This window comes from Crocodylus siamensis, chromosome 5, assembly GCF_052110815.1.
Source record: "Crocodylus siamensis isolate JL-2025a chromosome 5, ASM5211081v1, whole genome shotgun sequence".
Taxonomy (NCBI): Eukaryota; Metazoa; Chordata; order Crocodylia; family Crocodylidae; genus Crocodylus; species Crocodylus siamensis.
Window position 1 is genome coordinate 83,516,485 of NC_143399.1, and position 16,523 is coordinate 83,533,007.

Sequence of the window (16,523 nt, forward strand, 5' to 3'; positions counted from 1 at the left end):
TTGCCCTAAATTAGCCCAGGCCATTTCGGTCACTGCCCGTAGTCGCTCCTGTACATGTGCGGGGGCGCCCTTTCCCAGGTCTGGTTCGGCCTCCCACCCTTCCCTTACTACATCCAGTAGACTACAAGGCCGGTGTCCGAATGTCAACTCAAAAGGTGAGTATCTTAACGAGGCCTGGGGCGCATCTCTGATGGCGAATAATAAGGGCAGAACCATCAAGTTCCATTTTTTTGGTTCGGCCTGAGTGCACTGCCGCAGCATACCCTTTAACGTTCCATTAAAGCGCTCTACCAGGCCATTGGTCTGGGGGTGGTATACAGCGGTTTTTAAGTGACGCACCTGCAGCACCTTGCATAAGGCTCCCAACACCGATGACATAATATTGGTTCCCTGATCTGTTATGATCTCCTTTGGTATCCCAAACCTAGCCACCCACTTCATTAGCTCTTCAGCTACGTTGGGCCCTGTGACTGTTCTCAGTGGGATAGCTTCTGGAAAACGCGTCGCATAATCAATCAACACCAGCACAAACTGGTGTCCCCCTGCACTCCGAGGCAGTGGACCAACTACATCTAGTGCCACCCACACGAATGGTTCCCATATCACCGACATTGACTGTAAGGGCGCCTTGGGAGGTTTGTTGGTGCTTACCCTCTGGCAGGCCTGGCAGGCTCTACAGTATCTTTCAGTGTCCTCGTACATGTGAGGCCAGAAACACCATCGCGCCAGGTGGGCCTCTGTTTTATGTTTCCCCAGGTGGCCTCCTAGGGGGTTGTTGTGTGCTAGTCTTAGGAGCGGTTTTCGGTAGGACTGTGGAATAATGAGTTGGGCCACTTCCTCTCCCTCGGCCCTTCCTGCCTTTATCCTATACAATAACCCTCTTCTTAGTTCTACCCTGGGAATTGGCCTTTCCTGTTCGGGGGGGGGCCTTACCTGCTTGGCGAGTCACTCTGCTTCCATCTCCCGGAATGGCAGCAGCTCTGGGTCACCTTCCTGCGCCTCTCGGAAACGACTGGTGTTGGTTAGAGCCTCCATTTCCACCTCGCCTGTCCCTTCGGACTCGGTCCCTGCGAACCCGTCTCTTGGGTCCTCAGGCTGCTGAAGCACGGCTATTATTTCATAGATCTCCGGCCAGTCTCAGCCTAAGATCATGGGATACAAAATACCCTCATCTAGGCCCACCGGCATTAGTCGTCTGGTGCCTCTTACTTGTATGTCCAGCAGTTGTCTTTCGACATATGATTTCTGCTTATGAAGACAGAGCATGTGAACTCCGGGGCATCATCGGGCCTGTTGCCACTCTACCAGGGAGGGGCGTACCAGGGACTGGGCGCAACCTGTGTCAACAACCCCCGACCCACACCCGAATTTCAGGTAAGGATTCCTTCAGTTCCATGGCCCCCGACCCCACAATCCATTGCCTCTGTCTCTGTCGGTTCTTCTAGTCCCCTCCAATCATTGAGGCACTCTGTGCCCTTGGCCAGCCTGGCTCGAAGTCCCTGTGGGCAGTTCTTGATGAAATGCCCCTTCTGCCCACATAGGAAACATGTTAGGTTTGTGGGGCTGCCCCTCCTGCTTCCCCTGCTTTCCTTGCTTTGTCTAACGAGGGAGACTTTCCCTTTGGTCCCGCTGTTTTTTCAGCGGTCATCCTGGGCCATATCAAATTGCTCTGCTAACCGCAGGGCTTCCCTTGATGAGGGGGGGCAATGACACTTCACCCACTTCTGGGTATCTTCGTCTAAATCTGATATGAATTGTTCCAGTAGGATCTGATCACATATCTCCTTTGAGGCCGACTCTGGTTTAAGCCACTTGTTCAGTTCGTCCACCAGGTGTTGCCATAGGATGCGAGGTGCCCTCGCTTCTCCCGGCTTCTCCTTTTGGAAGGCCTGGCAGTGTTGCTCCGGTGTAATATCAAGCCATCTCAAGATCTCTACTTTAATTTTGTCATAATCCTGAGCGTCTCCTCTGGACATTGCCCTGCATGCGGCTTGGGCTTGTCTGATCAGCAGGACCCCTATGTGGCCGGCCCATTTTGACCTTTCCACCCCTGCTGCTAAGGCCGCTCTCTCAAAGGTTTCAAGGAATGCCTCCGGGTTGTCCTCCCTGGACATCTTCGGCATCCTGAAATCCCATGGCCGTCTCTGGGCCCACACCTGTTGTTGGAGCATATGTTCTTGTAGGCTCATTTGCCTCATAGTCTGCTGTTGTTGCTGTTGCATAACTTGAGCCATTAAGTTCATGGCCTGCTGCAATGACTCAGTCAACGTGATTACCTGTTGGTGCTCCATCCGGGTTCCTAAGTCTCCGCTAGGAGGCCACTGTCGGTTTCCCGGCCAATGCACCAGGTGTCAGGGGGTGGGTCCGATGAAGCTGCTACTCGCCGCAGTCTCCACCCCCCTGATTTGGGGACCGTCCTCAGGGTACTTTACCCGGAGCCACTCCTCTGCAGGCTGGATGCCTCCGGGCCGCCTGCCATGACTTTGATGACCTCCTGGTTCAGTATTGATAATCCGGTGCGTGCCAGTCCACAGATGAGACTCCTGGGTCCTAGGGGGTCCCACGGTGTCGTGGGCTCCTCCGCCCCTACACCCTCGCCCGTACCTCCATGGGGTTGAGCAACAGTCCGCTCAGCCTCCTTGTCAGGATATCGTGCCTGGGATCCGCAGGCAAAAACAACTCAATGCTAACAGCCAGGCATTCCCCAGAGCCTGGAGGCCGCCTGGACCTTTTTGCGGGCCTTCCCAGTCTTTCCCTGCCCGCTGTGTGGCTAACACTCCTCCTCGGGCTTCTGTTTAAGTAATCAACTTGCTCCAGGGCTTGCGGGGTCCACTGGCCCCTCTCTGTTGCAGCGGCGGCACCTTCCCTGCTGCGAGTGCCCTCCTATTAGAAGGAATACAGCTCGCCAGCTTCTGCCGAGCTGAGCCGGGCTCACTGGCCCAGAACTGTCAGTGTCTGCGCTGGGGCGGTTCCTCCCCGGATCCCGGGTCTCGTTGGGATTTGCCCTTACCCCAGAAGGTCCTCCCGTGCCTCCAGGCTACCTTTGTCTGCGCCTGGGTGATCCCGCCAACGTCTGCACTGCTGCCGCTCGCTTCGGGTTCCTCCTCTCCAGCTGCCTTTGGCGTCTCCTTTATAGTGGACGGAACTGCCTCGGGGCCTTTCTTCCGGACACACCTGTGGACGGTGAGTGTTCCCGCCCTGGCAATTTGTGCCGAGGGGCGTAACACGGGCTGTTTTACGATGGGGCATAGGGTTTCGGGGGCCACCTGCTTCCCTCCTCCCCCACAATACACAATGAAAAAGAAGGAGAAAATATGGACAGACATAAAGATTTGTATAAACACATAATAAATGTACTTAATCTGGAACACTGTGTTCAGTTTTTTCACCTCACATCACAACTTGACACTTTTTTTGTCTGAAGCAGCCAAATACTTGCCAGTGTCAGAGAAGATATCGTACCAGACAGACTACTGGCCTTTTTCAGGATAAGTGTGAAAAGCAACTGAAAAATTATAGTCTGGATTCCTCTGTTTATTTTCTCTCATTCATTCTTTATCAAGTGTACTTGGTCATACACAAGTAAAATCGATATTGTTTATACATATTAACCCTGAGAACTCAAACTGGGTTCTGAGAGGAAAGTTGGATCATTTTTATCTGGCATACTGTCAATATTAATAAAGGTTTGTACAGTCCAAAGTTTGCCCTCAGTGAAAGTTATGCAATGCTCCAATGGTTCTGCATTATATGCTCAGTGACAAGAGGTATTTTTGAAAGCCCCTCACTCCAAGGAATGTAGCATGACTCTTAAGCCCAGAGTTCCTGCACTAATTTGATATCCTCTCACTTTTATTGTCACAATTATTTATAGAAGCAATAAAGAATCATGAAAATGAAGGTATAGAAATATGGGCACCAGAGGCAGGCATCCCACAGAATAGAAATTACCTTCATGATTACTATTTTTGTGTCTATTTTGGAGTCTTTCTTACACACTGGTCACATCTACATGTGTCTCTTTTAAGTGGGCTTAGACTAAAATCACCAGTTTTAAGGCACATTAAGAGCACAGGTCTACATGTGCAAGCCCTTAAGGTGCCTTAAAAATGGTGATTTAAGACTATGTGAGTCTAAATTTGATACCTGCATAAAGCAGTCTAATTACTTAAGTTCCACTAAAATAAGGCCTGAAAAAAACCAATAGAGGAAATGGTGTGTATAAAGAGGGTGATCTGCCTAAAACTCCCATGCAAGAGACAGTGGGCATGTCTACACATGTATTTAAGCGCGCCTAAGCTTAATGCACCTTTACTTAGGGCACATTAAGGCAATTTAGATGCATGTCTACACATGGATTCACTAATGTGCATTAAGGCACATTAAATTTAGGCATGAATAACATAGTCGCACTAGCGCACGTGTGGACACATTAATGCAAACTAACAAGTTGTGTGCCAATGGATACACACTGTATTAATTTGTATTAGCATGACTGCACGTGTGCTAACGTGACGGCTATTTGTCTCTCAAGCACAGCACCACAACACACGGCTATTTATAACTATGGGGCTCCACCATCCCATGCACCTCTCTTATGCCACCTTAACCCTGAGAATCCTTTCAGGGTAAAATGTAGAATTCAAAGAAAGTTAAACAAAATAAGAATAAACGACTCCTGGCCTTTACTGTGGCTTCATCAGAACTTCTTAATTCTTTCCTTTGGCATCTTTCTTACTCTTCCTAACTCTGGGCTAGGGCTCTCTGAGTGTGTCCCAACCCTCAGCAACCTGCTCTCTCTCCCTGGCTCTGAGCAGGGTACTCCCGGTCATGCCCCATCCCTCGGTGTCTCACTCTCTTCCCCCAGCTTCCAACCAGGGACCTCAAGCATGCCTCACCCCTCTGCTTCCAGCTTTCCTTCTCCAACTTTGAACTGGGGACTTTTGGGTGTGTCCTGCCCCTCTGCTTCCAGCTCTCCTCTCCTGGCTTCTAACCAGGGACTCTGGGGTGTGCCCACGCCTCCATGTCTGGCTCTTGCTTGCTAGCTCTGAGCAAGGGATTCCTCTCCATGCTTGAGCTGGCAGTCCCTCCTCCCACACTGTGTGGCCCCTTCTCGAGCCAGCATGCACCCCGGATGCGAGACTGCCGGCTGTTCCTTTCTTCCTCTGAGGTTAGTATGAAGACACAGGGCTTGGGTCAGGGGTTGGTTCCCCAGGGATTCCCCTGACCCGATATGTCTCCCTCTCACAGAGTAAAGAAAAAAAAAATTTCATTCAGAAGCCAGAATTTGAACCCTCCTTTTATTTTTTTATATGAAAAATTAGGAGATGCGTTACTATATAAAAGTAACTTAGGGGGCTGACTGTAATGGTTAGCACATTTCCAGGAAGAAAGTGAACTCTTAGCTCTAAAAGTCACTCTTATCGAACACATCCTCACAGAAGAAGACACTTCTGAATCATAGATTTCATAGACATCAGGGCTGGAAGGGACCTCGGGAGATCGAGTCCAGCCCCCTGCCCAAAGGGCAGGAAGTCAGCTGGGGTCATAGGATCCCAGCAAGATAAGCATCCAATTTACTCTTGGAGGTGTTCAATGTAGGTGCTTGAACCACCTCCGATGGCAGACTGTTCCAGACCTTGGGGGCTCGGACAGTAAAGAAGTTCTTCCTTATGTCCAGCCTGAAACGGTCTTGCAGGAGTTTGTGACCGTTTGACCTCGTCATCCCTTGGGGCGCTCTGGTGAACAAATGTTCCCCCAGATCCTGGTGGTCACCCCTGATAAACTTATAGGTGGCCATCAGATCACCCCTGAGCCTACGCTTTTCCAGGCTAAAGAGACCCATGTCTCTCAGCCTATCATCGTAAGATCTGTTTTCCTGACCTCTGATCATGCGCGTGGCTCTCCTCTGGACTCTCTCAAGCTTCTTCACATCCTTTTTGAATTGTGGAGCCCAAAACTGGATGCAGTACTCCAGCTGCGGCCTCACTAAGGCCGAGTACAAAGGGAGAATGACGTCCCGGGATTTGCTCGAGAAGCATCTATGGATGCAAGCCAGCGTTTTGGTCGCTTTATTAGCTGTAGCATCGCATTGCAGGCTCGTGTTCATCTTGTGGTCAATGATGACCCCCAAGTCTCTTTCTTCTGTAGTGGTATCCAACATAGCACTGCCGAGCCTATAAGGATGCTGCAGGTTTTTCCTCCCAAGGTGGAGAACCTTGCATTTTTCGGTGTTAAACACCATGAGGTTCTCGTCTGCCCATTTGCTGAGCTTGTCCAGGTCAGCCTGGATCACCCGCCTATCTTCTGGCGTGGATGCTTTGCCCCAAAGTTTGGTGTCATCAGCAAACTTGGCCAGTCCACTCCTGACTCCAATCTCCACATCATTAATGAAGATGTTGAACAGGATGGGTCCAAGGACAGAGCCTTGAGGGACCCCACTGGTCACAGGGCACAACGATGAGTGACTGCCATCAATTACAACCCTCTGGGTCTGACCACGGAGCCAATTTCCCAGCCAGCAGATTGTGGTGGAGCCAAGGCCACAACTGGCTAGTTTGGCCAAGAGGTGATCATGGGATACCAGATCAAAAGCTTTTTTGAAGTCAAGATATATGACATCAATCTCTTCTCCCTTGTCCAGGTGATAGGTCACCTGGTTGTAGAAGGAAATGAGATTGGTCAAACAAGACCTACCCGCAACACACCTGTGCTGGCTATCCCTTAGGATGTTAGACTGGGCCAGTCCATCAGTTCAATCTTTGCAGGTTAGCATAAGCTGCGTAGATTGAACCGATAAACAAGTGAACAGACATTCATTTTTGATTCTGGAAATGCAGTCACATGGCTGCAAGTAGCCCAGGCCAGAAACTGGGGGCAGGCGCGTGCTAAAGCATGCCTCCCTGCTTGAGTGGAGCAGACAGCTTGGGCCAGGGCTGGTCCATTCACTCTGAGAATTTGTGGCAGAGGTGCAAAGCATCCTGGGATGCTGGAGGACTGTGAGTTAACTTGAATCTAGAGGGGATTTAGGATAGAAGTTCAATAAATCAATTTACGCTAAATCAGTTAACTCTGATACTACATCCAGGTTTATCTTACACTGATTTTGGCCATTTTGAAAATGGTTTGTGCACTGAACTTCTGTTGTTACAGATCTGAACTGGTTTCTGATCACTTGTGTATAATTTCTGTCCCTAGCCCTTGAGTCAACTTGATCACAAACAAACAAAGCCCCTCTGGTGTCCAAGGAGATTTGAGTGAATTTTAAAATTATGTTATACTAAAACTGTATGTTATATAAAACCAGAATATAAGAATATATTGATAATAAAATAAAATAATAGGCCTGAAAATAGCTAACGACAAGTCCACACAAATACATTCATCAGTTCTATTAATAAATGTATATAACAAACAAACAATGAAATGTTTGTAAGACAGTAATTGTTTCAAAGCAAAGGCAATGGATTTGTTTCAGTTTTATGACATATGTAATAGCATGACTGCCTACTACTGCTTTGATGGGAAAACCATCTGACAGAGACAGAGATACAGCCAGAAGGAACGTGCCTTGGTATCTTTAAAATTCCATACAAATGTCATAACAAATCCACATTCAACAGTAGCATTGTGAAGGGAAGGAATAACGGCAAACCTTTAATATTTCATTTAAAACGGTTTAGTTTCTCACGGAAACTGATAAAGACCTGACATCTGTAGAAAATCCAAGGAGCTTTCCTTTATTTCCTTCATTCTCAGACATACCTTGGCTGACCTAGTAATGGCTCCAATCTCAGAATAAAGATCTGTGCTGTCTGGGAATTTTTCCACCACCATAGTGCAGACATGATGCAGAAGAGACTGCTTGTGCACTGTGTCCTTGACTTCTGGAACCTTCTCGAGGTAGCTCAATTCAAAAGCTTTGGCCTGTGAGGAACAAAGACATTACGAAGACAAGTAAATTTATCCTGCAGAGTTCTTGAAAGAAAACATTTATTAAGAAATAATGGGTAAGAAAGGATGAACAAAAGAGATTACTCTTTTTAAATAAAAAGAATAAAATAATACAGTGCTCATTTATACAGTATTTTATATGCTGTTGTAAAGAGAACAGGCACTACACTTGATTTGAGCCCACAAGAGGCTGAGAAATGTACCACAACTGTGTACAGATACTTATTTCTACCAGAAAACATTTTTTTTCCAGTAGAAAAATAGCCCAGGAGCTGGAAGGCATAGATGTTCCTCCAGCCCTGTGGTTAGAGAGCTTCACAGTAAAGCACTCCAGCCAGGAAGCACTAGAGGGCTGTTTTCTGGTCCACCCTTACGGAAGCTATTAACTGGCAGCCTGTCCTGTCCATTCCTGAGAAGGGGGCTGGCTGTCAAGTGGTAGTTGGCAGCTGCTGCAAAACAGTAGCTACCACAGATAGCTGGGGAGGGTTCCTACCCTGGGAGAATGCCCCCCACATCCATCAATCATTAGATTGGCAGGAGAGGGGTATTCCCATTTGGTGGGGACCCTCCCTGTTCTCCCCCATAGGAAAATAGCTCTGCTCTTTGCACTCCACTGAGATGACTCAGAGGCATGTGGGGCAAGGGATGTGGGGAGAAGGGAGGGGAAGCACAGCACTCAGACACTGTGGCAAGGCTCTGAGAGCTTTGAGGCAGGAGTATGGCAGCCTGCCTCACCCTGTGCTGTTCTGGGCTGACCCAGTGCAGTATGGGGCAAGGCAAGGACATTTCACTGTGGTGGCAGGGCTCCTGGCATAGCAACCTGCCTCATCCTGCACTGCTCTGAGTCAGCCAGGCAGCAAGGAGAAGTCTCCACACACCATGCTCCCACCCCCTTCAGCTTCCTCTTAAGTTCCTCACCTCCCTCTTACCAGCTGAGCAGTGGGAGCAGTGATTTAAAAGCTGAAGGAGCTGAAAGCCAGGTTGTGCAGAGGCTTTCCTCAGTCCAGCTCCCCTTTGCTGCTGCACATCTGGTTCAGTGGCAGACAGCAATTTAAAAAATGGCAGTCAGGTGCAGGGTTTATGGAAAGCCTCCCTGCCCTACCTCCCAGCTTCTATTTGCTGCCCAGCCGAGCAGCAGGAAAGAGACTTAAAAGCTGCTGGAGGCGGGTTCCTAAACCATGCTCCCAGACACTGACTGCCAGATTACCACCCTGCCATACAGCTGGGCAGTGGGGGCCAGTGGGAAATGGCAAAGTGCCTTGCCTCTTCCCGAAACTGGGGACTGCCAAGTTTGGGGAAGAAACAGGGAATGGGGGCTGGGAGATGCTCCCCTCACCTCCCAGTCTATGGGAGTGGGGCAGAAGGTGCCCCCTGTGCTTTCTCAAGACTGGGGTGATCCCATGATCAGGAATGCAGGGAGCCTTTCTCTTGGCTCCACTCATCCTAATCTCCAGGAGGAGTTAAGATGGGGGAAAGTGTAGAGATGTTCAGTCTCCTGGGAGCTATTTAACCCTAGTTGTTTCCATTTTTGCTTCAGAAGAAAAGCCCCATACATGTTTGGTTTCTACCAGGAGAATTACAATTCTCCCAGCAGAAACTGAATCTGGGCTTGTACCTGGCTTCTACCTGTACTGAAAAGACACAGGATATTTTACTTATACTATGAATGAAGTGCAGCTCCACTGAAGATAATCAAATTACAAGGATGTGAGAACTAGGCCAAGTCTAAAACCTCTTTCATATTCTTTTAAAGGCAAAAACCTGCACTTGAGAAATATAAAACATAGGTTTTGTTCTTCAAATTACAGGCATATTTTAAGAATATAGATAATAGGCCATAGCCACACTACTAGGCGAAGAAGCTGATAAAGCAACTCTGTAATAGTAGATGGCAATAAAATGATAGGGTGACAAAAGCTTACATTGGTTCCATTTAGAAAGTTCCCAATGGCTAGTAAAGTAGAAAGGATAAGTCCCAAAGTTTTATTATGTTCCAGCTGGTCCATTCCTTCCTTCAGATCTAAAAGTGGTTCTGCAACTTCCTATCATTTAAAAAAAAAAGAAAGAAAAGAAATAAGTAAAGGAGAAAAAATTGTTTTCCAGTGAGTTCTGACTCAATTCTGGGGTTTAGATTAATTATTGTAAAGATTCCTAAACTGTGTTCCTACAAAGAGTTGGCTTGTCAAGAGGAGCTGGCTTTCTTCCTTGTTCCAGCTACTAAATCACATGAAAAGACAGCAAAGTAATAAATTAAATTCTTTCCTAATGTTGCCTGTGCATGTAAGCAATTACCTGTCATGGGGAGGCTATGTGTTTGCAAGTGGAAGAGGACATTACACTGAACACAGTAATGAAATCTCTTTCCTCTCTTTTTTGTGACCTTTCAAAAGACAATAACATCTATTATTTTTTGGTGGCTTGAAATTTTAAGTCTGACTTAAATTCTTTCCAAGTGATGGCTGCCTTGAGTCACAGACAGGATTGTGTGCTACTTTAAAGCTCTAATATGCCACTTTAAAACCCCCAAGCCCCATTGTGTCTACCTTTACAAGACTGGATTCTGGTTTTAATGTTTTTACTTGAAAACTCTTAATGTGCCTGCAATTTGCTACATGAACTGATAGGCTTAGAACCATAAATTCTGCTTCATTATCTCAGGAAGTGAACTACACAATGTAGTTCAAAGGCAGAGAGAGATAGAGTAATCTAAATGAATGAGCTTATTCTTATGTTTTTTGTGTGGCCATGAGCTGTTTACTTTGCATATAAAATAAAGTGAACATACTTCTCACTTCTCTTTATCAGGAAATTTAATTTTAGCCATGTGTGACCAGCATCCTTTCCCCAAACTATTACTGTGTTTAGGTACTGAAGAGTCTAAATTAAGTGATGGCATTTTAGACCAAGAGGCAAAATAATGTCAGAACTGTCACAGAGAAAACATGAAAAGTCATTCTCAGATTGTGCAGATATTTTACTAGAAGCATGTGCATGGAACAATGCATTACTAGTTACTACCATTACCATGTTGTTGGAAAGAAAAGACAAGAATTGGAACTTTGGAAGAAACTAAGAAGGAAAGTTCAAGGCAATTTATACAGCAAAACAGAAGTGAAAGGGAAATGCCTTCATGGGGACATTACACCTGTTTAACTAAAACTGTTTTATAAAATAATTTAGTTAAATGGGTACTTCTGTATGAACACATTTCAAGTAATTTAAAAGTTTATTTAATTTAGCTGTCCTTTTTAAGGTAAATTACTGGGGTAAGCCAAATTCATATAAAAAAATTGTAAAACACAGGCATTTGCTTTGGTTTAGCTAACCAACCTTATGCAGACAAGTCCTAAAATGGTTTTACTTACATTTTATAAAACTAGTGGAAAAAAGGACCAGAAAAAACTTACAGGTAAGATTGTGATGCATGGAATAAGTAGAGCATACTTTAGCTTATTGTATACCTTCATTCAGACACTCACATGCAAAATATTCCAGCTTAGACCCCCTTACACGGATTTTCTGATATATTCTTCTTCTCCTTATTATTGTTATCAACATCATATAATTTTATAGCAGTGCCTAGTGACCAGCCAAGAATAGGACCCCCTGTAATTGTTACTGTATATACAGTCTGACACATAGCATGATGTCAAAGAACTTACAGTCTAAATAGTGGACAGAGAGACGTGGTAAGAAATAGCACTGCAGCGCTCCTCATGGTGGCTTTTAAACCTCATGTTAGTGCCTTTTTTTCTGGTGGGAATAAGGGAAGTTGGTGGGTTGTGGTTTTTTTTGCTTGCTTGCTTTTTTGTAATAAGAGAATTTTCGATGTAAAGTTTAACTAGCAGGATGTTAGCATAATGGACTGACAAAAGAAGAGATGAAATAAAGGATAACCCCAATATATTGCAGGATAACTCAAATATATTGCATTTACTCAAATACAACATTCACCTCCCCCCAAAAATAGCTGCTGGAAACTGGTATGTATTTCTTAAATGAGGAAATGAAAGGAACAGAGGAGTTGATTCTGTGGGAGCTGAACCACCTAGCCCCTCTTCTCAGGCTGAGCAGGCAGCCAGTAGCGTTTGCTGAGTCAGCTAAGGGCCTTATCCTGCTGGAGCCAAATTGGCTGGCCCCTTTTCTAGAGCTGGATGGGTTCTCAGCTGACTCAGGTGGGTGCTGCTGGTTACACTCTCCAGGTCAATTCGAGAAGAGAAGAGGTAGTTTGGTTCAGCCAGCAGGCCCTGCTGTATCTTGCAGCTAGGGGCCAGAGTAGTCATAGGTTTTTGCTTTCTTTCCCATGTGAAAATATCTTATTTTCAAGCAAAGATTTTTCTGTTTTTTAATAACAGGGTGCAGGTCTTATTCAGGGGCATGTGATATGTGAGAAAATACAGCAGAAAGGAAGTTTAAGTAGTCAAAATTTGCTGTATATGCATTGGTTAAGATGCAAGCATTAAACACCCTCCTTTCTGAAGATTGTAACAAGTTAGGACCAGCTTCCACAAATTCTTTCTAGCTTCCAAAAAGTTTGGATGCAATTTCAGAATGTTTTCTCTAAAAAAATTAGACTTCATGTGCAAGTATGATATTTCTTTAATATACAATAGCATGTGGTCTCCAGTTTGTGCAGACTTTGTAGTCTTTGGAGATTTTCAGCAATGAATGGCAATCCTTGTCTTCTCTAGCTTAACTCCTCTAGTTAGTACACCTGCTTGCACTCATTTATGATCCTTATAGTTTTCAGCATTAAAGATAAATATGCACATGCTGAGCTTAGTGTAAAGGCTTTTATCTTCAGATCAAGGAGAACTAGCTCAACAAAAATATATGCCACTTTGTCGTAACTTCAAACTTATCTTGCGATGTCAACCCTCCCCCCTCCCTGGAAGAAAAATAAGAGTACATAATTTGACAGTATCTGAATTGTATCTACCTCAGAGCAAAGAACTAGCATTAACATATAATGTTTACATTAGGAATCAAAGCAAACAAACCCCCAAAAAAAGAGACAGATGATTTAAGGTTGATACTTAAAACAGAATATCACCTCCTTGTGTTTGTGCCGTAAGATATGGTTTAGTTTAAAAAAGCTATTAGATACTAACAGCATTCTTTTACTAACTTATGCCTGAATAATCAGTAAGTGTTTCAAAATATAAGGAAACATTATTGCTCCTCCAAGACCTTTGTATTATTTGCATGGTAACATGCTGACATATTAAACCATTATATACACGAAAACATCTTTTTAATTTGGTCACATGGAGAATTGTATAAGTTGTCATTGTTGTTGTTTTTAAACATAATTTTAGATGTTAAGAACAGCTGAATCACTTCTGCTCCAACTTCATAAAGAATAAAATGCCAGGCTGAGAGGAAGGAGGAGGACTTTTTTAGAAAGTTGCATATTGAACTTTTAACTCTAGTGGTTACTAAGGCCCCCTCTACACACTGCAGGTATTGCAGAATTAACTGGTTAATTGCACAATTACCTTAAGACCAGTTACATAAGCAAAGTAGATATCTCATGATAGAAAGCTCCAACCAGCTATAAATTTAGGCCTTAAAAATATGTACTAACTTTATAGCTGGTTGTTATCAAGCTTTAACTTTCACGTGTAGCAGGGTCTCCCTTGTGCCTGGGAGTCCCATTAACTGACAGGACTTTCAGCTGCAAAGGTATACCTTGCCCAGTGTGAAACCCTGAGGTCTGGGGATCAGAGCTTCTGTGATCTCCAAGGCTGGTGGGGAAGGGGGATGAAACCCCCAACCCCCACAGGGCTCCTGGTCCAGCTCCTTACCCACAACACGGACCAAGAGACCCTGCAACTCCACAACTGATGGGACTCCTGGCCCCAAATGCACCTCCTGCAAGGTGCAGCCTGGACCAAGAGCTTGTCAATTGTGGGACTCTTGGCCCTGACTGCGTGTGGCTCCTGTGGCTGGGAGCTCCCTCATCAAAGAGGGCACCTAGCCAGGGGAGCTTCCTTCTTGCCAGCCCAGGGAGTGCGCAGGATTGGGTATCCCCTGCATTGGCAATATGGCAAGTTGGATCTAATGCACAATCCCACAATCACGCCCCCTGCCTTGAATGTGTAGCATGGCAGGAGGTGTAATTGTTTGGATCATACATTAGATCCAATTGCACCTTTACCTGGATGTGTAGAGGGGACCTAACAGAGCAACTCAAATATGTTCCCATAAATCTAAAGACACACATTATTTCATGCACTCTGTAGTTCTGCTAATGGAAGTTCATTGCCTATAGTATCTTTTGAGGTACTCCAGACAATCCAATTTCAAAGATCCAAGAAACAAGGTTTCAATCTTTCCCCTCAAGAAAGTTTTCCTACTTGTCTTTCTCAATGTTACTGTTAGAAAAATGTTATGGTACAGAGGCTATGTTTTTCTTGAACATTTTCACATTATTCATTTTAAGTTACTCCTGTTTTATTCAAAATCATCAGAGATGATGCTCATATCTGATACTCTGACAAGGGAGAGCTTTTAGCAAAAGATACAAGATATTCTATAAAAGTCTACCACAACAGGACCTTGGCCTTACGTCAATGGTGCCAGCAATTAGTCAATTATACTGCTATGGAAAGATTACTGTAACAAAAGCAGAGTATTTGTACCATGTTTTAACAATGTTCATTTCAGTGGTTTTTTTAAAGCCTGAAGTAAAAGGCTTTCTGGTCTATCCATTCCTATAACTGTGCGTATAAGTTGAGAAATATTATTAGAATGTATTGACATTTCTGAATTTTCAAAATTTTGGTTTGTTTAAAATGGTTTTAAAAATTTCAGAAAAAATTAACCAAAACAGATTACAGGACAATAGGATATGCTAAACTCTGCTCTGAGGAGAGGTTAAGGCAACTGAAGAACATCTTTTGCAAGCAGTGTGTTTAGTGAGGAAAATACCTATTCAGGAGGCATTTGCAAGAGTCTTTGGAAAGACATTTCTGTAATTTTTTAATTGCATTTCATTTTACAATAATCTCCTTAAATCCAATACAGAAAAATGTGGATTTTTAATGACTGAGTTAACAGAAGTTGACATAAAGGGCTAAACTTATTCTTGGAGTAATTCCATTGTAGGTAAAGTAGTTACACTGGATATGATTTTGATTTTGAAGTATTCAAACAAGATACATTTTGTTTGTGTGTGTTACCAGTCGGGAATTTCCTAATACCATATTCTAAAATTGGCCAAAATATTAAATTAAATTAGTCTTAATGCAAGCAAAACTCCACCTGACTGTTGTGAATATTTTGACTGGATAAACAGCAGTATGGATTTAGCCCTATGCCTTGTTCCCAAATTATTACTACCTAATTAAAGAAGGAAGAAATCAGGCTAATAGAGGGGCAATTTTTGTTTCATTTCCAGTTGGTCACCAAAGCAAACATGAAAAGCAATTCATTAGCCGTACTCACAATATATCCAACTAGGAGGACTGAAGAAGTTGAAATAAGAACCTGAAATGGTCTCCTCCTTCCACTCAAAGGAAGCTCACCTTTTCCACTAGCTCATAGTCCATTTTGAAAGCCCAGAGCTGGAGTCTGGCGGAGAGTTCGCTGATAGAAGAAAGCGTGAGAAGAAACTGTTCTGCGCTGCCCAGGGGAATGTCTGGGTTTGCCATCTGTGCCTCCTGGATTTTCTGCTTCTCCTCCTCTGTAGGAATCATGGTTAGAATTTTCTAGGACCAAAGCCAAAGGACAAGAACTCTGAGTCAAGAGCACAAGAACTGAGATTTCAATTTTGTTTTAATTCTGAAGGAGGAAGGGTAGGGAGAACTAGCACGTTCAGAATCTGGAATGTGCTTCCAAGGGAGGTGGTGCTATCCCCTACCTTGGGGGTCTTTAAAAGGAGGCTGGACAAGCACCTGGCTGGGGTTGTCTGACCCCAGTGCTCTTTCCTGCGCATGGCAGGGCGTTGGATTCGATGACCTACTGAGGTCCCTTTTGACCCTAACATCTATGACTCTATTATACAACATATATTGGAAACAGACAGCATTCTTCAGTTAATTAAGTAACACACTTGGTACCTGCTTTATTTACTCTGGCTTTACACTGGGGTAACTCTGCTGAAATCAATAGAGGGACTCAAAACAAGCGAGAATAAAATTGTGACCAGAATCGAGCATATTCAGGTATGAACTACTGTACAGGAAGCTAAACTATAATGAGGAAACCTTGAACACGTGCCATTTGTTTAAAATTAGAATTTAAAAAATTTTTTTTTATTTTGATGAACTGTAGGCAGTTAACCACAGGAAAAAGCTATTGAAATATTACTTCTTAATAAGTCTTTAACATAGTAAATATTAAACCCAAAAAAGGAAAGCAAAATTAATCAAATAATTCAGGACCTATTGTCTATTGAAACTGAATAGTAGGTTTTCAACAAGACCTGTTTATTCATTGAAAAGAATGTTATGTTTTTCCATGATGGCCAAATCGTTTTCATAGGGATACAAAAGAATCACAAGATCTGCCATACTAGGTCACACAATTGACCGATCCAATCAAAAATCTTGTTTTAGCAGTGGTCA

At 44.2% G+C, this 16,523-nt stretch overlaps 1 protein-coding gene across 11 annotated transcripts in view; it reads right to left on the reverse strand.

The window, feature by feature from the left end:
* Positions 1-16,523, reverse strand: part of FHOD3 (formin homology 2 domain containing 3) — a 642,552-nt gene that overhangs the window by 62,160 nt on the left and 563,869 nt on the right. For 10 of the 11 annotated variants that reach the window (XM_090049608.1, XM_090049607.1, XM_090049604.1 and 7 more), the window contains 3 exons: positions 15,483-15,665; positions 9,876-9,995; positions 7,765-7,926 (listed from right to left, as the gene is read on the reverse strand). In XM_090049608.1, the coding sequence (XP_089905734.1) occupies positions 7,765-7,926; positions 9,876-9,995; positions 15,483-15,665 (465 nt within the window). The remainder of the gene's footprint in view (positions 1-7,764; positions 7,927-9,875; positions 9,996-15,482; positions 15,666-16,523) is intronic. The other variant, XM_090049605.1, reaches the window with a different exon arrangement.